The sequence below is a fragment of the Epinephelus fuscoguttatus genome, linkage group LG8, assembly GCF_011397635.1.
Source record: "Epinephelus fuscoguttatus linkage group LG8, E.fuscoguttatus.final_Chr_v1".
Lineage (NCBI taxonomy): Eukaryota > Metazoa > Chordata > Actinopteri > Perciformes > Serranidae > Epinephelus > Epinephelus fuscoguttatus.
Genome location: NC_064759.1, coordinates 3,818,100 through 3,834,699, shown reverse-complemented (window position 1 = coordinate 3,834,699; position 16,600 = coordinate 3,818,100). Strand labels below are relative to the sequence as shown.

The window sequence follows — 16,600 nt, the reverse complement described above, 5'->3', positions numbered from 1 at the left end:
GTCCAGTAGTTTGCAAGGTAAGCTGCAGACAGACAGATAAACACACATGACCAAACACAAGATCCCCTCCAGGCTTATACATGGAAGGGATAAAAACGCAAAATGCCCTTTGCGATCACTTGGCACAAGAAAGACAGAGGGTCAGAAATCATCTCTGCAGTCTGCTGTGTTAACTCTTCTGATCGCTGCTCAAAGGTCACGGTGGGTCCAGAAGTTGTAAACAGTAGTCCATACCCATTGAGTGCACAGTTGCCCACGTACACTTTTGGAAACTTTCTACCTATGCCAGTCCTCAATGTCTATGTGCAGTTTCACATAGGTTGACCACGTCAGTGAGTAGAAAAACGTGGGACAGAATGACTGACTGACAGAATGCCACACTGACAGTTTCCGTGATTATGTACAGCATACCATACCATGACTTAGTCATACCAAACATTAGAAACAACACCAACATTGGTCCACAGGGGGAGCCACAGCGATCGGTCACATTTTAGCCATTTTGAAGCATTTTTCTGTTGTTATAGCGCCACCCAGTTGCCAATTAGAGTTAAATTTCTCCAGTCACCTTGAGGCGTCCTGTTCTACATATCTACCAAGTTTAGTAAAAATCCATATGGCGGTTAGGCCTAGATAAGAAATGAGCTCTCTAGCGCCCCCATTTTGTTTGATGGGGTCAATAATGGAGGGGTCCCCTCAGATTATGTGTGGTCATATGCCTACAAAGTTGCGTGGTGATGGGTGAAACCCTTGAGATGTTCTACACCTTTATGTGATGAGCCACGCCCTCCGCAATATTCATTGCCTTATAGAAGCTCAGTTTTAGGAAGTTTTCCAACTTTTGCCAAGAGGGAACTTTAGATATTGCTCCCTAGATTATGTTCACCCAGTTTCATGCAGATCGCTCAAACTTCCTAGGAAGAGATCCATTTGAAGTGTTTTTCAAAAAATTCAAAATGGCGGAAAATCTATATAAGCGGAAGTTATGCGTTCTTGAGGCAAATGTGTTCCTCATGAGGAGAGGCATCTCTGTGCAAAGTTTCATGTCTCTATAACATATGGGGCATGAGATATGCCCATTCAAAGTTTGACATTTCAATGGGTTGCTATAGCGCCCCCCTTTGGCCAATTGATGTAATATTGCTTCATTGGCATCCTCCCATGACCCTCTACCACTGTGCCAAATTTCACATGGATTGACCAAGTCAGTGAGGAGAAAAACGTGGAACAGACACACCCACAGAGTTTTCTCATTATAAAGTAAGATTTCTTTTATAATGTTTGCTCATCAACTTCTCAAAGGCAGAAAGTTAAACTGGATGTACGGCTAAATATGTGGCTCATTTTGGTCTGTTTCTATTTCCTTTATTTGAAGGCCAGTCACGTTTTACACGTTTGGAATGATTCGCCTGCGTGTCCACAGACTGTCAACATACCACAGATACTTGTAAACCAAAGGACAGAGGAGAGAGTCAGCTTTCCAGGAACACGAGAGGTGTATCGGTTGGTTAAAACAAAGCTGACAAAGTGAAAAATACTCCACTTAGAAGATCCATCTGGGATCCAGTCACTTGATAAATTGCACAGATTAAGAAAGCTGGTCGATGTGTGCAGGGTAGGAGGGACACCGGCTGCCTCTGAACACAAAGCTCTCCAGTCAGCAAAACCTGAAACACACGCACACACACACACACACACACACACACACACGTATATAAAACAGTGTTATGTAACACCAGTTGGGGCCCTAAAGTCTCTATGCATTCACAGAATCAGTAACTTGAGGTGAAGTGATCGGGGACGCCGTGCCTCAGCAGGAGTTTTACACACTGTCATTACATAATCTCTGTTTATCAATCCCATGATGCCACGGGGGTGGAGACAGGCCTGGAGGAGGAAGGAACATTCAGAAAAACTACTTTTCACATAGCATGCACAGCTGCACCCCAGCCCGCTCATGTTCACACACACAGAGCACACAGTGTCTCTGTCACTGCAAGACATAAACATTATGTAAGTTCTAAAAGCATGAACTGGTGATTCCTCACGGTGATCTGCGGTGGAGCAGAAGTACATTGTGGTAACTTCCTGTTTTACTGTTGGAATAAACCACTGTGATGTTGATCTGTAACTAAAACACAGAATTAGATAAAAAGAGAAGACACATAGCCAGCAGCTAACTTTAGCCCCTTGTAGGCCCTGATCACAGAAAGTGTTTTAGCAGCTGGAGGCGGCTTTTTGTAATTGTTTTTACTGAGAATGAAGCTTTTTGCTCGCTGATGCATGTGTTGCTACGCACCTTGCATTTCTGCGCTCTAGGCGCCTGGTGTTTTTGCCCGAGGACTCTGAACTCCTTGAACTGAAAAAAACTTCAACTCAAAGCAGAAGAAACACCCCACATCATTTCTTTTTTCCCATTGTCCAATGAGCTGATTTGAGAGGCAGGCCTACAAGTTCACAGTTGGTAAACAATGGAGGAGAAACTAGTGGTGACTTCACCTGTGTCTGATTGTCTGTCCCGCCCTGATTAGCCTCACCTGTGTCTCGTTAGCATTCCCCTCATCAGAGTATTTAGTGTGTGTCTCAGTGCCAGTTTGTCTTAACTTCTTGTGTGTCTGGCGTTGCAGCATTTTGATTCCCTGTGTCCTTTTCTTGATTTTTGGGATTTTGCCTGATGATTGACTCTGCAATCAACAGGCAAGTCAGGGCTGGTCCAAAGCAAGCCTGAGCCAGACTATAAGATTTCTCAAAGAGGAGAGTCTTAAGTCTGCTCTTAATCAAAAAGCCATATACACTCACCGGCCACTTTATTAGGTACATCTTGCTAGTACCAGGTTGGACCCCCTTTTTAATTCTTGGTGTCACAGATTCAACAATGTGCTGGAAACATTCCTCAGAGATGTTGTTAAACCATGCTCAGTTGGTACTAAGAAAATCTCCCCCACACCATTACACCACCAGCAGCAGCAGCAGCAGCCTGAAGCGTTGATACAAGGCAGGATGGATCCATGCTTCCATCTGAATGTGGTTTTTCCAATCTTCTATTGTCCAGTTTTGGTGAGAAAACCCGTGTGAATTGTAGCCTCAGTTTCCTGTTGTTAGCTGACAGGAGTGGCACCTGGTGTGGTCTTCTGCTGCTGTAGCCCATCTGCTTCAAGGTTGGACAAGGTGTTGTTGCTTCAGAGATGCTCTTCTGCACACCTTGGTTGGAACCAGTGCTTATTTGACTTCCTGTTGCCTTTCTATCATCTTGAACCAGTCTGGCCATTCTCCTCTGACCTCTGGCATCAACAAGGCATTTTGGCTCACTGGATATTTTCTCTTTTTGGGACCATCCTCTGTAAACCCTAGAGATGGTTGTGCTGAAAATCCCAGTAAATACTCAGACCAGCCCGTCTGGCACCAACAACCATGCCACGTTCAAAGTCACTTCAATCACCTTTCTTCATCATTCTGATGCTCCGTTTGAACTTCAGCAGCTCGTCTTCACCATGTCTTCATGACTATATGTGATTGGCTGATTAACTATTTGTGTTAACCTGCAGTTGAACAGGTGTACCTAATAAAGTGGCTAGTGAGTGGATGTGATTGTGACACTACTGTGCTGCTCTAACAGCCTCCACTCTTTTTGCTTCAGCCTCTCCACCACATGAGTCTACTGCAGGGATTTGATCCCATTCAGACATAAGAGCATTGGTGAGGTGAAGCCCTGGTAGGTGATCAGGTCTGGATCACAGTCTGTGTTCCACTTCATTGTAAAGAGCTCTAGAGCTCTGTGCAGACCAGTCCAAACTGGGGAATGATTTCTTCATAGTTGGCTCCGTGCCAGGATCATGAAATAGGACAAACACAAACTGTTGCAAGACCAGGTAGTTAGCATGTAGCTTGTAGCATCTGACCTTTTGTATTTCTGGCATCAGATCGCTGTTGTCCAGCCATAAAAGAGACATTTTTTTAACCTTTCAGTGCAGGAACTCAGTCAGGTTAAGGAATATGTTATGTTTCAACATTACAATGACTCATCTATTTAATTCTGCTGTTAATAATCAAGGCTGTGATTATGTTTCTGTGCATGTTTACAACACAGCCCCGCAGGCCTACAGGCTCACAGCACAGCAACAAATAAATCCTTTGATATTACTTCCTGCCATGTGCAACCTCCTCACATTCCTCTGAGAGGGAGCGAGGGGTGTGTCTGAGAGAGGCAGTGTAAAAATGGCCTCTCTCTCTCTTTGAATGGGGGAAACAAACTCGGTGAACCCGAGCTGCTGGCAGCTCTCCAACTGCTATCAAGGTTGATCCTCTGGCTGAAAGGACTGTTTTCTTTTCTGCTCGGCCTCCATTCAGCTCAGCCGGCTCGAGTGGCACCACAGCCTGTTAAAGTGAAGTGTGGACAGTCACAATAACGGTCACAAATGGAAAGTTTAAGGGATTTGTAGCTACAGAGAGGAATCCAGACTTAAAGGTGCATTTCCCAAATTAGTCACAGTGCCCAACAGCTCCCTAAACTTCACGGAGCTGGGAATTAACTTTAGAAATGACTCTCCTCTGGTTCAGGGATAAGACTCTATATCAAGGCAGTAATTATATAATAATAATATCGCATGTATTTTGAGACTCCGCCCCCCAGTATATCCTCCTGAGACTCTGTGTTCTCATATGAGGACATCATATTTTGGGTTTACTTGACCCTATGCTTCATTTAACTTCATCTGTTGCCCTTGTTCATGGACACTTTTTTGTGCCACTATTCCATGTAAAGACAAGATGGCAGCCATCTCTGCCAAGTCAGTCTGCAGCTGATCCTGACACTAAAGTGGACAAGGTCCAAAACCTGATCACAGTTCAAGGATGAAACTTGTTTAATTCTGATTAATAACGTTCATAGTTTGATACGGCAACAAATTTGACCAATTTTATCAACAGTAACAAGAAAAGATGCTGTTAATTAGGACATACTTGTTTGAAGACATTGGGACTTAATCATTGTCTCGTTTCAGGGAAATTGGGACTTGATGTTGTCTTGAATGAGGACAATGGGACGTAATTATCACTGACAGTGTTGAGGGTTTTCTTTTTTTATAATTATCAGACCGATCTTACTGATCCCAGATAGCTAGGAGAAATAATAAAAAATGCATACCAAACAAAAGTTCAGGTTTTAGGAGGATATTGCAAAAAAAAAAAAAAAAAATTTAATAAAAACAGTGCTACAGTACAACAAGCAACCACATGACGCCATCCGAATAATCATTAGCAAATGTAATCATAATCATAAATAAACTTAAGAAATAGCCACTACTGGTTCCAGTATAACAGTGTAGCGCAGTTCTACATGTGGTTGGTCCAAGTGGAGTTGGTGTACTCCAACAGAGGCCGATGCTTGACTGCTGTGGGTACAATCAATGTCAAACACTCTAATAATAATAATAATAATAACAATAATAAACTTTATTTATACAGCACCTTTCAAAACACAGTTACAAAGTGCTGTACAATAAAACTAAACACAATCAAAACACAAGGAGAATAAAACAAATAACATGTCATAAAATGTCATCTCGTAAAAGATAAAATAAGGAGGGCCAAAGCTAAAATCAAGATAATAAAAGGTCATTAAAGGCAGTAAGATAGCAATAAAATAGACAGCTCAGATAAAGTCAGGATATGCTTTAGGATAGAAATATGTTTTTAAGAGAGACTTAAATGAAGACAGCAACTCTCGTTTGATGAACGACAGACGACTTCTGCTAGCTAGCTAACCAGCTAACATTACGAGGCAGTATAGTTACACTAGCTGGCATGTTATCGTAATGTGAAAAGTCCAAAAATGTTGCAGAACAGGACAGATGACAGACGCCAGATAGTGCGAGCTAGCTAGCTAGCTAACAAGCAACCTGACGACGGTAACGTTTTTCCCCGTCTCTTGCTCAGTGGTAGCCATGGCAACGTCTACCCCTCACTGGCAAGTCAGCATCTGAAATCCCTCGCTGCAAAGGGCTAGTTTCATACCCACTACCCCTCGTTATGCCCCCTACCCCTACACGCAAAAAGGAATTGGGACACCCGTACCCCTCACGGGAACGCGCAAATGTAGGGGTAGGGCTAAGGGGGGGTATTGGGACAGGCCCTAACAAGTGGCTGAATGGGACTACAGAACGGCTTTACAGTCTTGTTATGTTTGCGACATTAGGTCATACTTTTTACTTCTGGCGGCTGAATTTAGGCTTCAATAATCATGAAAGTGGTGTTTATTTGTGACGATCATCTTGCTGAACAAAACATGTCAGCATAAAGTTTGCCACAGAGCTTATTTCCTGCAATAACCCAAAATCCAATGGAAAAATCCCATCAGCTTTTTGACAAAGGGACCAGTGTAGGGGTGCACGATAATATTGCCACGTTATTAGCATCGGCCGATATCATCTTTAAAATGAACCATCAACCTGAAAATCACTGAACAGTATTTCATGTCTCCATCTGCTGGTGGGCCGTCATGATGAGAGCATGTATGTATAATATGATGTTAATTCACTACAGAAGAGACTTGATGATCACTAAAATTAGGTGGGGAAAAGTGGATATATCATATTAGTTATTGGTCAAATTAGTTGTTACATATCGTCATATCAGATATCGGCAAATAATCCAATATCGTACATCTCTAGACCAGTGCAATTCTTACTTCCGTATCAGCCTACAGAAAAACATCCTCCCAGGAGCATTTTATACACATTTAATTTGTAGCATACGTTACAAGACACGCCCCCAACAAATGGCACCTACCACATTTCCCTTCAGGACATGCACATAAAGGTAACGTTACTGTCAATATGTCATTTAACGCTAGAACTGTAAGTGTGGAAATAATATTTTGCTAATAATGTCGGTAATTTCACGAAGTGGAAACAAACAGGCTGATTTGTGAGTGCTAATACAATAACTATCATCGCTAAGTTTTCTTGCAGTTAATTAGCCACACATACACCCAGCAACCAACAATTAATTTGTTAATTAATTTGTCAGATAACCCACATGAGGTCTTTAAGTGTCAATCAGTTTAATTGCACCAAATGTTATGTGGACAGCAGTAGTTTTTATTTATTGCATATTCATATGGTATATTGTATAGCTATGCTTGCTCATGATGAATAAAATAACAGGAAATGAGGCTGACTCCATGGCAATGGCAATATTTTCTTCCTGTCATAAAATCCCACGAGCAGAGCATCGATGTATCAGGAGAACTGGACACAGCACTGAACGCTGGGGCCTGTTTATTCCTTTGAGAGGTGCTCAGTGATGCACTACAGACTTATAGCGGCTGAGCTCTGCTGAGTGTGGCTAAACAGCTAACTACCAGTTCGGCACTCTCTTGGCTGACTTAAATGGGGATTAAGAGGATTTGTGGCTCCTCTAGACTTTACGTATGCTATCAGACCGAATGAATCAAATCTTGAAAGTAAAATGAGTCATTTCGTGGGGGCTGTGGTCCTCAAAAAAATATATCCACTGATTTACAGACATCTCTTTCACCATTAAGTCTATGGGAAGAGGTCTTTGTGGGCCACAAGGCATCACATGACTGACCCTGGAAGTTGCAGTACCACTGTTTGACCACTGCAAAAACTGGCTTCAAAGTCCGGCACACTTCTTGGGGGCTGGACAGAAAAGATAAGACTGGATCAGACTGGACTTCCTGGTTTGTATTCTGACACCAACTGGAAGACTATTGTTGGTCTAAATGTGCCGTGATTGTGAGTTTCATAGTGTACCTCTGTATTTTTACCCTGCCTCTGGAGCCTCTAAAGCTGTGAGTGTGAGTTCATGAGAGGCCTTGAATCCTGACAGGAACGCCCCCCCCCGGCTCCCCTCAGGGACTAACAGAGCAGTGTTTTCTATGTGTTTTGTTATTTGTGAGGTTTAATAATCCCCTCCTCAGTTCAGCTGATGTCCCTGTTTATCTCACACACACTGATTACAGGATTACAGGTCTCACACGTACACACACAAACAATGAGGGTCACACACACAGCGTTCCTGTTGTGGTGCATTCAGGGAACCTGTGAAAGCAGCAGCTGCTGTTGCAGACAAACAGGAATTGTGTTTGCAGCGTGGTGAGGCTGTTTACCACCACCGCTGACTCATGTACAAGAAACACATGAAAGGCAGAGGAAGTGTGTGACCCACTTTTCTGCCAGCTCACTTCCTCGTGTTGTGAACCGAGTTCTCAGTGGGAAGACAAAGAATCCAGCAGTGCACGCTGGGCAGCAGGAAGGGAGGAGGGCTGTTTAAAACATGACTCAACTGTCTCACAGAGACCTCTACATATTCTTGGACAGTGTGAAGTAGTTTTTGCAGATTTCTCAATCACACATTTTTTATTTTAGTCTTGTGCAGTCTGGGGACTCTCAGTGAGGAATGTATCTACACAGGTTGTTAAAACACAGACAGACACACTGCACAGGGCGGGGACATACTGACAGCAACACCTCAATACATGTGCAGTCAAGCAGAGCAGCTCACATGCTTGTGTTCTTCCATTCTTCAGACTCTGCCAGGGAAGTTTTCATTCAGCTGTGAGGGTGTAGCTGTATTGAAATGTGGTGTGTTAATTTCATTGTGTCTGTGCCCTGTAGATACGAAAAAGTTGCACAAGAGTCTCCACTGTATTTATTTTGGCAGATAATGGCTGCACACACTGGTAACACTTTGTTATCTGAATTATCTCAACTGGTCCTCCAAACTTAAAGACAACATTCAGTCTTGACCTTGAAGACACAAATCAACAAAATTCAAAAGCAGCTGCTCTGGAACTTTCAGTTTTATCACACCTTCCTCAACAGATAGATTTTTGATCAGTTGTTATACAACTGTAGATGTCTAAATTTCCATTCCTCTGAGTGCTTTAATGACTTCTCGACCTTGGTAGTGTAAATACTGCCGCTTTGTCAGGGATTTCGGCGTCAGATACTGACGCACAGAGACACCTTTCATGGCAGTATGATCTGCATTGGGCAGCAGCTATTTCTGACGCCAACAACAACTGAACTCATCAAATACAGCTGCTTTGGTTGTATTTAGGGAACAAAAACACGTGGTTGGGTTTAGGAAAAAAGAACAGGGTTTGGCTTTATAATCTTACAGTGCTCTCCCAGGTGAAGGTCGATGTTTCTTGGACCCATCCACCACCCCTCCGGCCTGCCCTCGTGGGACTGTTGCTGTCTTAACTTTTGTTCTTGTCCTGCTACATTTCCTCCTGACGCCACCGAGCCCCGTTAAACTATAATGGCAACCGGCCACATATCATGCCGACACTGAAGGACGGCTTTTATTGTCTGTGTCTCATGCCGCAAGTAACTGCCCAGGCGCTGGATTTCGAGGACTTCGGAGTGACACCAGCTTGGCTTTGTCAGTGGATGTCAGCGTCAGACACCGACCCACTGAGACAGTCTTGGTGGCGGTATGATTCACACTGGGCAGCCGCTATGTTATGAGGAGCGAGAAAGTCACTTTAGGACAGGCGGGAGGTGAAGTGGACAGGTCAAACAAACACCTGATTTTCTTTTCCCATGTGAAAACAAAAGTCAGTGAAGTTATTTGAATAACAAAGTAGTGTGCTAGTGTGTGTAGCATGATATCATAGTGACGTATTTCATGTGACGTGACATACAGTAAGCTAAACTATGATATTTTTTTCTGACTCTAACCAGGTGCTTTTGTTGCCTAAACTTAAGGAAATAAACCTTAAAACAAAGTGTTTTACCTACATAGTAAGTTTATTTTGACGACTATTTAACAAGCAGAAGTTATATATTTCCTGTGAATATAGAAATATAGTTTGAAAAGACACAATGCATACAACAATCAATTGATTCAACTGTCTGTGAACATCCAAAACCGACGCAGAAGGCTACCTAGCACGTCATATTTTGACGTTTAGGTCCACTGACAAGGTGGAAGGAGTCGAATTATCCGTTGAAGTCTCCTCCTCTCCAACATTAATGATTTAAAACTGTACAAACACTGAATAAAGCAGTTTCATGTCACAAATCAATGTTTCTCCGACACAGCTTGGCATGTTGGACACAAGACATTAGCCTAGCACCTTCCAGTGTGTGCCCACCTTTTCTTCTCTGATAACTTAAGATTCAGATGTTTCGGAGGTTTTTACTTGGAACCAAATTATCTGTAGAGGTCTGTTCCTCTCCAAAACAACTGGTGCCGTAGCATTGTTTTGACCTCTCATTAGTCCGACATCCCATTGTTCCGCACCAAAAGTAGGCTACTGGTCGAGATACAAGTGTCATAGAGAGGAGAGAATGAAACACCATAACCTCCTGTTATTAACTCTGGGGTCCGGGTTGTGTGGGGAGCTCTCTGCGGTGCTGAATGGCTCCCGGCTGGCGTATTTCTGCCTTGATGGTGCGCCGCGACCGGCTCTGGGTCAGCTGGGAAAGGCTTGAGGCGGAGCAGGCTCACGGCTTATGTGTTTGCCACTTTCTTTTTCATTTTAACCCACACCATGATCTTTTCCTGACCCTAACCAAGTGGTTTTTGTGCCTAAACCTAACCAGACCTTAACCACAGGGCATCATGATGATTTCGGAACAACGGGACTTTGGAACAATGGGTTTAATATGGTCGGAACAATGGGATGTCGGACCAATGGGCAGACCCCAAACAAACAGACCAGCTGATTAAACCAGTGAAAATGCTAAGTAAAGCAGTTTTGTGTAAAAACAAACAAACAAAAAACACAATTTTACACATTACACATTTTACACACCTTTTTAAACAGGAATTGTGCAAATTAGCAGGAAAGCCCAATCAGTCTTTTTTCAGCATTGGCAGTATAAAAACAAAATCGGGGAGTGCAGCAAAATGCCGCCTGCCTACTTTTGTTTATACAGAATGCGCCTTTTTCGGGGCAATGGGGGGCGTGAGCAAGTAACAAAACGTGTAGCTCAGCGTGTGACGTAAACAGTGACGTGGGAGGGAAACTGTGGCTGGTCAGTCCTTCAGTGATTCTCTCATAAGTCAACCCGTTCGTCACCGTCCCCGTCATCTGACCTCTTCGTTTGTGAGGACAAGGAGGGCGCGCAATTCCTTGTCTCCCCAGTTGCTCGTCTTTACAGTGTCTGTCAGATTTGCGTTTCAAGATTCAAGATTCAAGATAGCCTTTATTGTCATAGTACAGACACCTGTACAATGAAATTCCCTCTTGCTACTAGCTGCTCGCTAATTCCTGCTATCAGCTGTTTCCTGCTTATCCACCGCCAGTGGGTCTCACGTGCGGCATCATCAACAGCTCCTCCCACAAGTCTTCAACAGCTCCTCCCACAAGTCTTCAACAGCCCCTCCCGTTGCGGAAGGCGTTGTGTCTAAACGCTCGCAGCTTGCTGGCAAAACAGCCCAACATTCACAGAAAATCTGGCAGTGTGAAAGGGGCTATTGCTGAGGGGCTGCTACTACAGCGGCAAATGGAAAAACTGGGCTACTGTAAAAACATGGTGGTGCAACATGGTGATCTCTGTTGATGAGGACTCGTTCCCTATGTAGATATAAAGGGCTCATTCTGAGGTAACAGAAACACAGAACTTCTTATTTTAAGGTGATTATACACAAAATAAAACATACTTATTATATTATATTATATTATATTATGTTCAGTTCCTGCCTAGATTTCCCGCTGAATCTTTGGACCTTTACGTATGTATTTTCTATTAGTGGCAAACACAGAGCACAGCAGCCAGCAGAGAACAACATGCAGTAAAAGTAATCTTTTTATTTTCTCAGTCCTTTTTATGGCAATTTAAACTGCTCTAACATTTATGAGAGACGCTATTCACATCATGTTTGATTTATGACATGAATATTTATTTACAACCAGACAGAAAACAGAAGTAAAACAGCTACCAAACACACCCCTGTAATGTGAAATATTATATTTACACATGACCTTTTGAACTGGATCTCAATCTCAGAAGCACTATAAAATGTATTTATAAAAACAGTGTATGTAAACATAATTATGTGTATGCTGTAAAGTGCTTATTTTAACTTGGAGAGGGATTAAAGTGAGTGTTGTTTTCTGTGTCAGGAAGTGATGACAGTTTATCTTGGTTTCACATGCTGGTATCACTCCCAACTGCCACAACCCCACTGGATTCCAGTATGACTGGACTCCTGCCGCTGCCATTGAGACACACAGGAAACCTCAGCCGAGCCCTCTGATTGGCTGATGTACCACGTGGCGCAGTGATAGTAGCTCCTTGTATGGTCATGAGGGCTCTCTCTTTGACTGGAGCATCAGGTTTAGCCCGGCTGCTGTTTCTCAGAAACAGAAATGTACACTGTGTTCTCCCACAGACACACACCCTCCCTCCGCTCCTATTGTCAGTGTGTGTGTGTGTGTGCGCGCTGGTGTTACACGTTTACACATCACACTCACTGCCAACTGTTTCAACTGTTTCAACTGTACCACTACAGTTTTTGTTTAGACAAATAAATCACCATTATATGTGTGTTACACCAGATTCTTCAGATGCTACAAATGTTTTCTCATCCTTTATCACATACTGTGTTTATATACATAGAGGGGACATACATTTTATTAGCTGTGACTCTGGTAATACGAAGAATATGTGACCCACCAGATTCTGTAACTACATGAACAAGACCAAAAATAGGTTTATGTGTAAATACTGCATGGATCCTGCTGCCACTGCTGATGAGTTTGTGATTATTTACATATCTGTGGGCGTCATTTTTGTCTTCACAGCTATCAGAGCCCTCCTAACACCAGGAGACACCATTTTTGGTTGCAGCAGCTATTAAAATAAAACATATTTGATGTGGCAATGGATGAAATTCCTGCTTGGGGGTCACAGAATTTGGTGCAACACTGGGTTTGATGGGAGCTTACATAACATACTGTGATGGTTTTCAACACGTGCCCGCGCATACAGGAGCATGTATGGGTGCTCTAATAAAAGTGGGAGGTTGCGTTTAGATCCAACGTGAATATTTAACATAATGAAATCGCGCTTTGTTTGTTTTGCCTGGACAGACAGCAGCAGCAGACAGTTAGGAGTTATGTAATGTCCATTTGAAGGGAGCAGTCCAACGCCGCGGCGTGGTCGGGTTGAGGCGGGAAATCGGATCACCGGTAAAATCGCGGCAAATGGCGTTCTAGTTACTTTTAGTGGTGTTAATTTGTGAATATATTTGTGTTATAACAACGTGTTAGCCTGGTGAATCGTAGCGTGAATCGTCTTTGGTTGTGTGATTTATTTTGGTTTTAAAAACACCCCTCCCCGTGACAGAGAACATGGTACAGTCCACAACACGTCATCCATTGTTTACAAATCAACTCGGGTTGTTGGTTAGTACCGAGCGGCGTGGTGAGAGCGAGGAGCAGCCCGGCGGCTCTCATTCACACCGACACAAACAGACACACTCTGAAATATAAACTCCCAGTACACCGACTCAATATCCGCCATCATGCCGTGTCGGAAGGAGAACTACATCTTTCTGGAACAGTCCGTCACCGTCGGCTCCAAAGAAGTGGACGCGCTGGTGACGAAAATCGGCGAGGCGCTGCAGCTCCACAACAATAGCGGCGGCCACCAGAAGACTGTGTCCGTGTCCATGTCCTGCCTGCACGGGCTCACCGGCAGCAGCACCGGCGGGGTCAAACCAGCGGCCATCATCAGCGGCAGCGCGGGAGCTCCGGCACAGAAACACGGCTGCTGCATGCGGCTCCGGAACCGGGGACACCGGGGGAGCAGCAGGGCAAGCCCGTATAACATCCCTGGGTCTAACGGCGACCAGGACTGGGACCAAATCAAACCGTGGAACAAAAAGAGGATCAACGTGGAGGAGGACGATCCGCACCGGCTGCTGCAGGAGCTAATTTTATCGGGGAACCTGATTAAAGAGGCCGTGAGGAGGCTTCAGTTCTCCGCCGCAGACTGTGGAGATTTCCCCAAGGCGGCGGACAATGTGCCGTGCTGATAACGTAACGGACGAACCGGGGACGGGGTGTCCACCGCAGCGTGTGTCCCCCTCTCCTGGACGGACACAAAGACTGTTTAGAATTAAATTTCACAGGACTGGTAGCTATGTTTTCTAATTTCACCCATTTTCATCGATTTTGTGTGTAACGTTTGTTACGCTATGTCGGCTAGCAGTTAGCCTAACTTAGCTAGCTCGCTAGCCACCGGCTAATGAGCCGTGTTGTTTATGTTTGAATGTCTCCTTGTGGCTCAGGCGCTCGGGGTGCAGCGGACGTCTGAGCTGCCACTTCATCAGACTTTACATTGGTAAGACAGGACGTTTATGTCGCCCTGTGAAGGCTGATGTGGTCCTCCCGTGAGGGAAAGTGATGTTAACCGTCACACGGAGTGTTATTGTGTGTAACTCTGTGAAGATGGAGTCCTGAACAATGGATGTTCCTCTCCTGGCTGATGAAAGCTTGAGTCACAGTGAACAGAGGCAGGAAGTCGTAGTTTATTCATGTTTTATTTACCACTGCATCCCGGAATTTGTTCATGTGCTCTGGCTTGATGGGTGGGGGTTGCTCATGGTTAGCTCTTCCCTGCTGTGACAGACCATTATAACGGCAGTGGGTGCTTAAGGGACTGTTTTGTACTTACCGGGGGATGTTTTTTTTTTTTGGTTTTTACGTCCCTCCCAGAAGCCTTAAATGTTATGTTTTGAGCCTCCTTGAGTGACAGAACAACCACTGAGAGATATAAAATGACAAAAAAAGGCACAACATTACATCCAAGAGGCACAAAATGGCTACAAAGAGGTGCAAAGCTATGGCACAACATGACGCCAAACAACTGTCAAAGCATGTTTGTCCCGCTCCTTTGTAGGACAGGTGAAGGGGCCTTTTGCATATCTCACCCAGGGGCCCACGATCTGCTTATACGCCCCTGCTGGTAAGTTCCTGCAAATGGTTTCTGATGGTGACTTTGATGAGATATTACTATTTAAAGCACAGATTTGGTTGTCATTTTTCTGATGGAAGAGTTTGTTACACAAGATGTGTTCAGAGACTATCAGAAATTTAAAATTCCAATGATAATTTCTGTTTTCACAGCTTCTGGTAATGATAAATGGTGTAATCTTGGAGATTTGTTAAAGAACACCTGCCTTCCAGAGGCCTGCTTTCTATAAAAAAAACAAAACAGTCAGTGGTAGAGTAAATGCAAAACACAGCCATTGAAATCTGTGTGCCCTTTAAGCCAACCTTTTTTTCACCATGCCCCTCCCCTCATAAATAACGAGCAGTCCCTTAGTTGTCCATTTTGTTTACAATCTAGTGCTGGGTGTAAATAGCTGCTGTGCAGAGAAAAGAAAGGAAGTGCCGCCTCCTCATCCTCATGTCATTTCACGTTGTTCAGTGTGTCGTCCTTTAACTGCTCATTTCACTGGTTCACTCAACCTCAGCCAGACTAATCAGTGACATGAGCCTCAGAAAAGCTGGTTTATATTTAAAAAGGACACCACACTGCGTCTCTGTCAGCAGCTCCACATTTCTCTTCCAGATTTTTTTTTTTTCGAAGGGAAACATAGACATCAAACATGTGGAGGAGAAGTGGGGGCCTGGGAAAGAAGAGAAAACACGCCCTTTCCCATAGGGCTTTGGGTGATGTGTAACTGTTTGTTTGTAACGTTTGGGGGAAAAGGTCGGCCGTCACATGACAACACTTTTGTGGTGCTTTCACCTTTTTGGAATTCCGACGGGGAGTTCTGTTTGGGGTTTTTTGTATTTGTTTCTTCTCTGTGTAAAGAAAAATCACCACGACTGCTTCGTAACGAAGTCTCTGATAATGTTCCTGAGTATTCAGGGCCTTTTTGTTGTTGTTGTTGTCTTAATAAACTCCTTTTTGTTTTTCCAAACCTCTGTAGAGTTTTATTGGTGGCCTTTCTGGAAACTTCTCTCACTTGTTTTGTCAGGAGTTTGTCCTACATATGGAAATGTGTCCCCCTGCTGCTTCCTCTGGGCCTGTGAGTGTGGACAACGTGGTCTTGAAGGACACATGCTCATTATCAGCCTATAAATACCCCCTCCCCCCCTCGCTGGATCTCAGCAGGCAGACATGACACCAGCGGTGAAAAACATGTTTTGCTCCAGTGGCCTGAGCCGTGAGCCAGTCAAGGTCCTACACATTGTTTATGGCGGCTCCCTCTGCTGTTGCTGCTGGGTTACTGAGAGTGTGTGTCGTCATCCGTCTCAGCAGCAGCAGATGGAGCTGACGGGGCAGCTGACGACATGTTTTAGGTCTCTGGGTGGATGTTCGACCTCCGATAATCGTGTAGTTAATTGAGTGTAAAGATCTGTGTCTCTCTGAGGATATAAACAGTCACACAGGAGGATTTTTTAAGGAGACTAAACATTATTTTCACGAGGAACGCTTATTTATACAGCACACTGCAGACACAGGCGGAAACATTATGTGCTGTAAATAAAAACAAGGACAGAAAGTCAAAGGGAAAAGACTCAAGATTTTTTTTCTATTAGTATTTCAGTCAAACTAGTTAAAGTGTCCATCACAAGTCCAAAAGAAAGAAAGAAAGAAACCAA

The 16,600-nt window shown here is 43.9% G+C and overlaps 1 protein-coding gene across 1 annotated transcript; it reads left to right on the top strand.

Annotated features, from left to right (window-relative positions):
• Window positions 1–13,174: 13,174 nt before the first annotated feature.
• Window positions 13,175–15,200, top strand: LOC125893920 (glycogen synthase kinase binding protein). Its single transcript, XM_049584907.1, is given in 2 exon segments — window positions 13,175–13,993; window positions 13,996–15,200. Coding segments are annotated over 2 exon segments (519 nt in total). The 5' UTR covers window positions 13,175–13,506; the 3' UTR covers window positions 14,028–15,200.
• The last annotated feature ends 1,400 nt before the right edge of the window (window positions 15,201–16,600 follow it).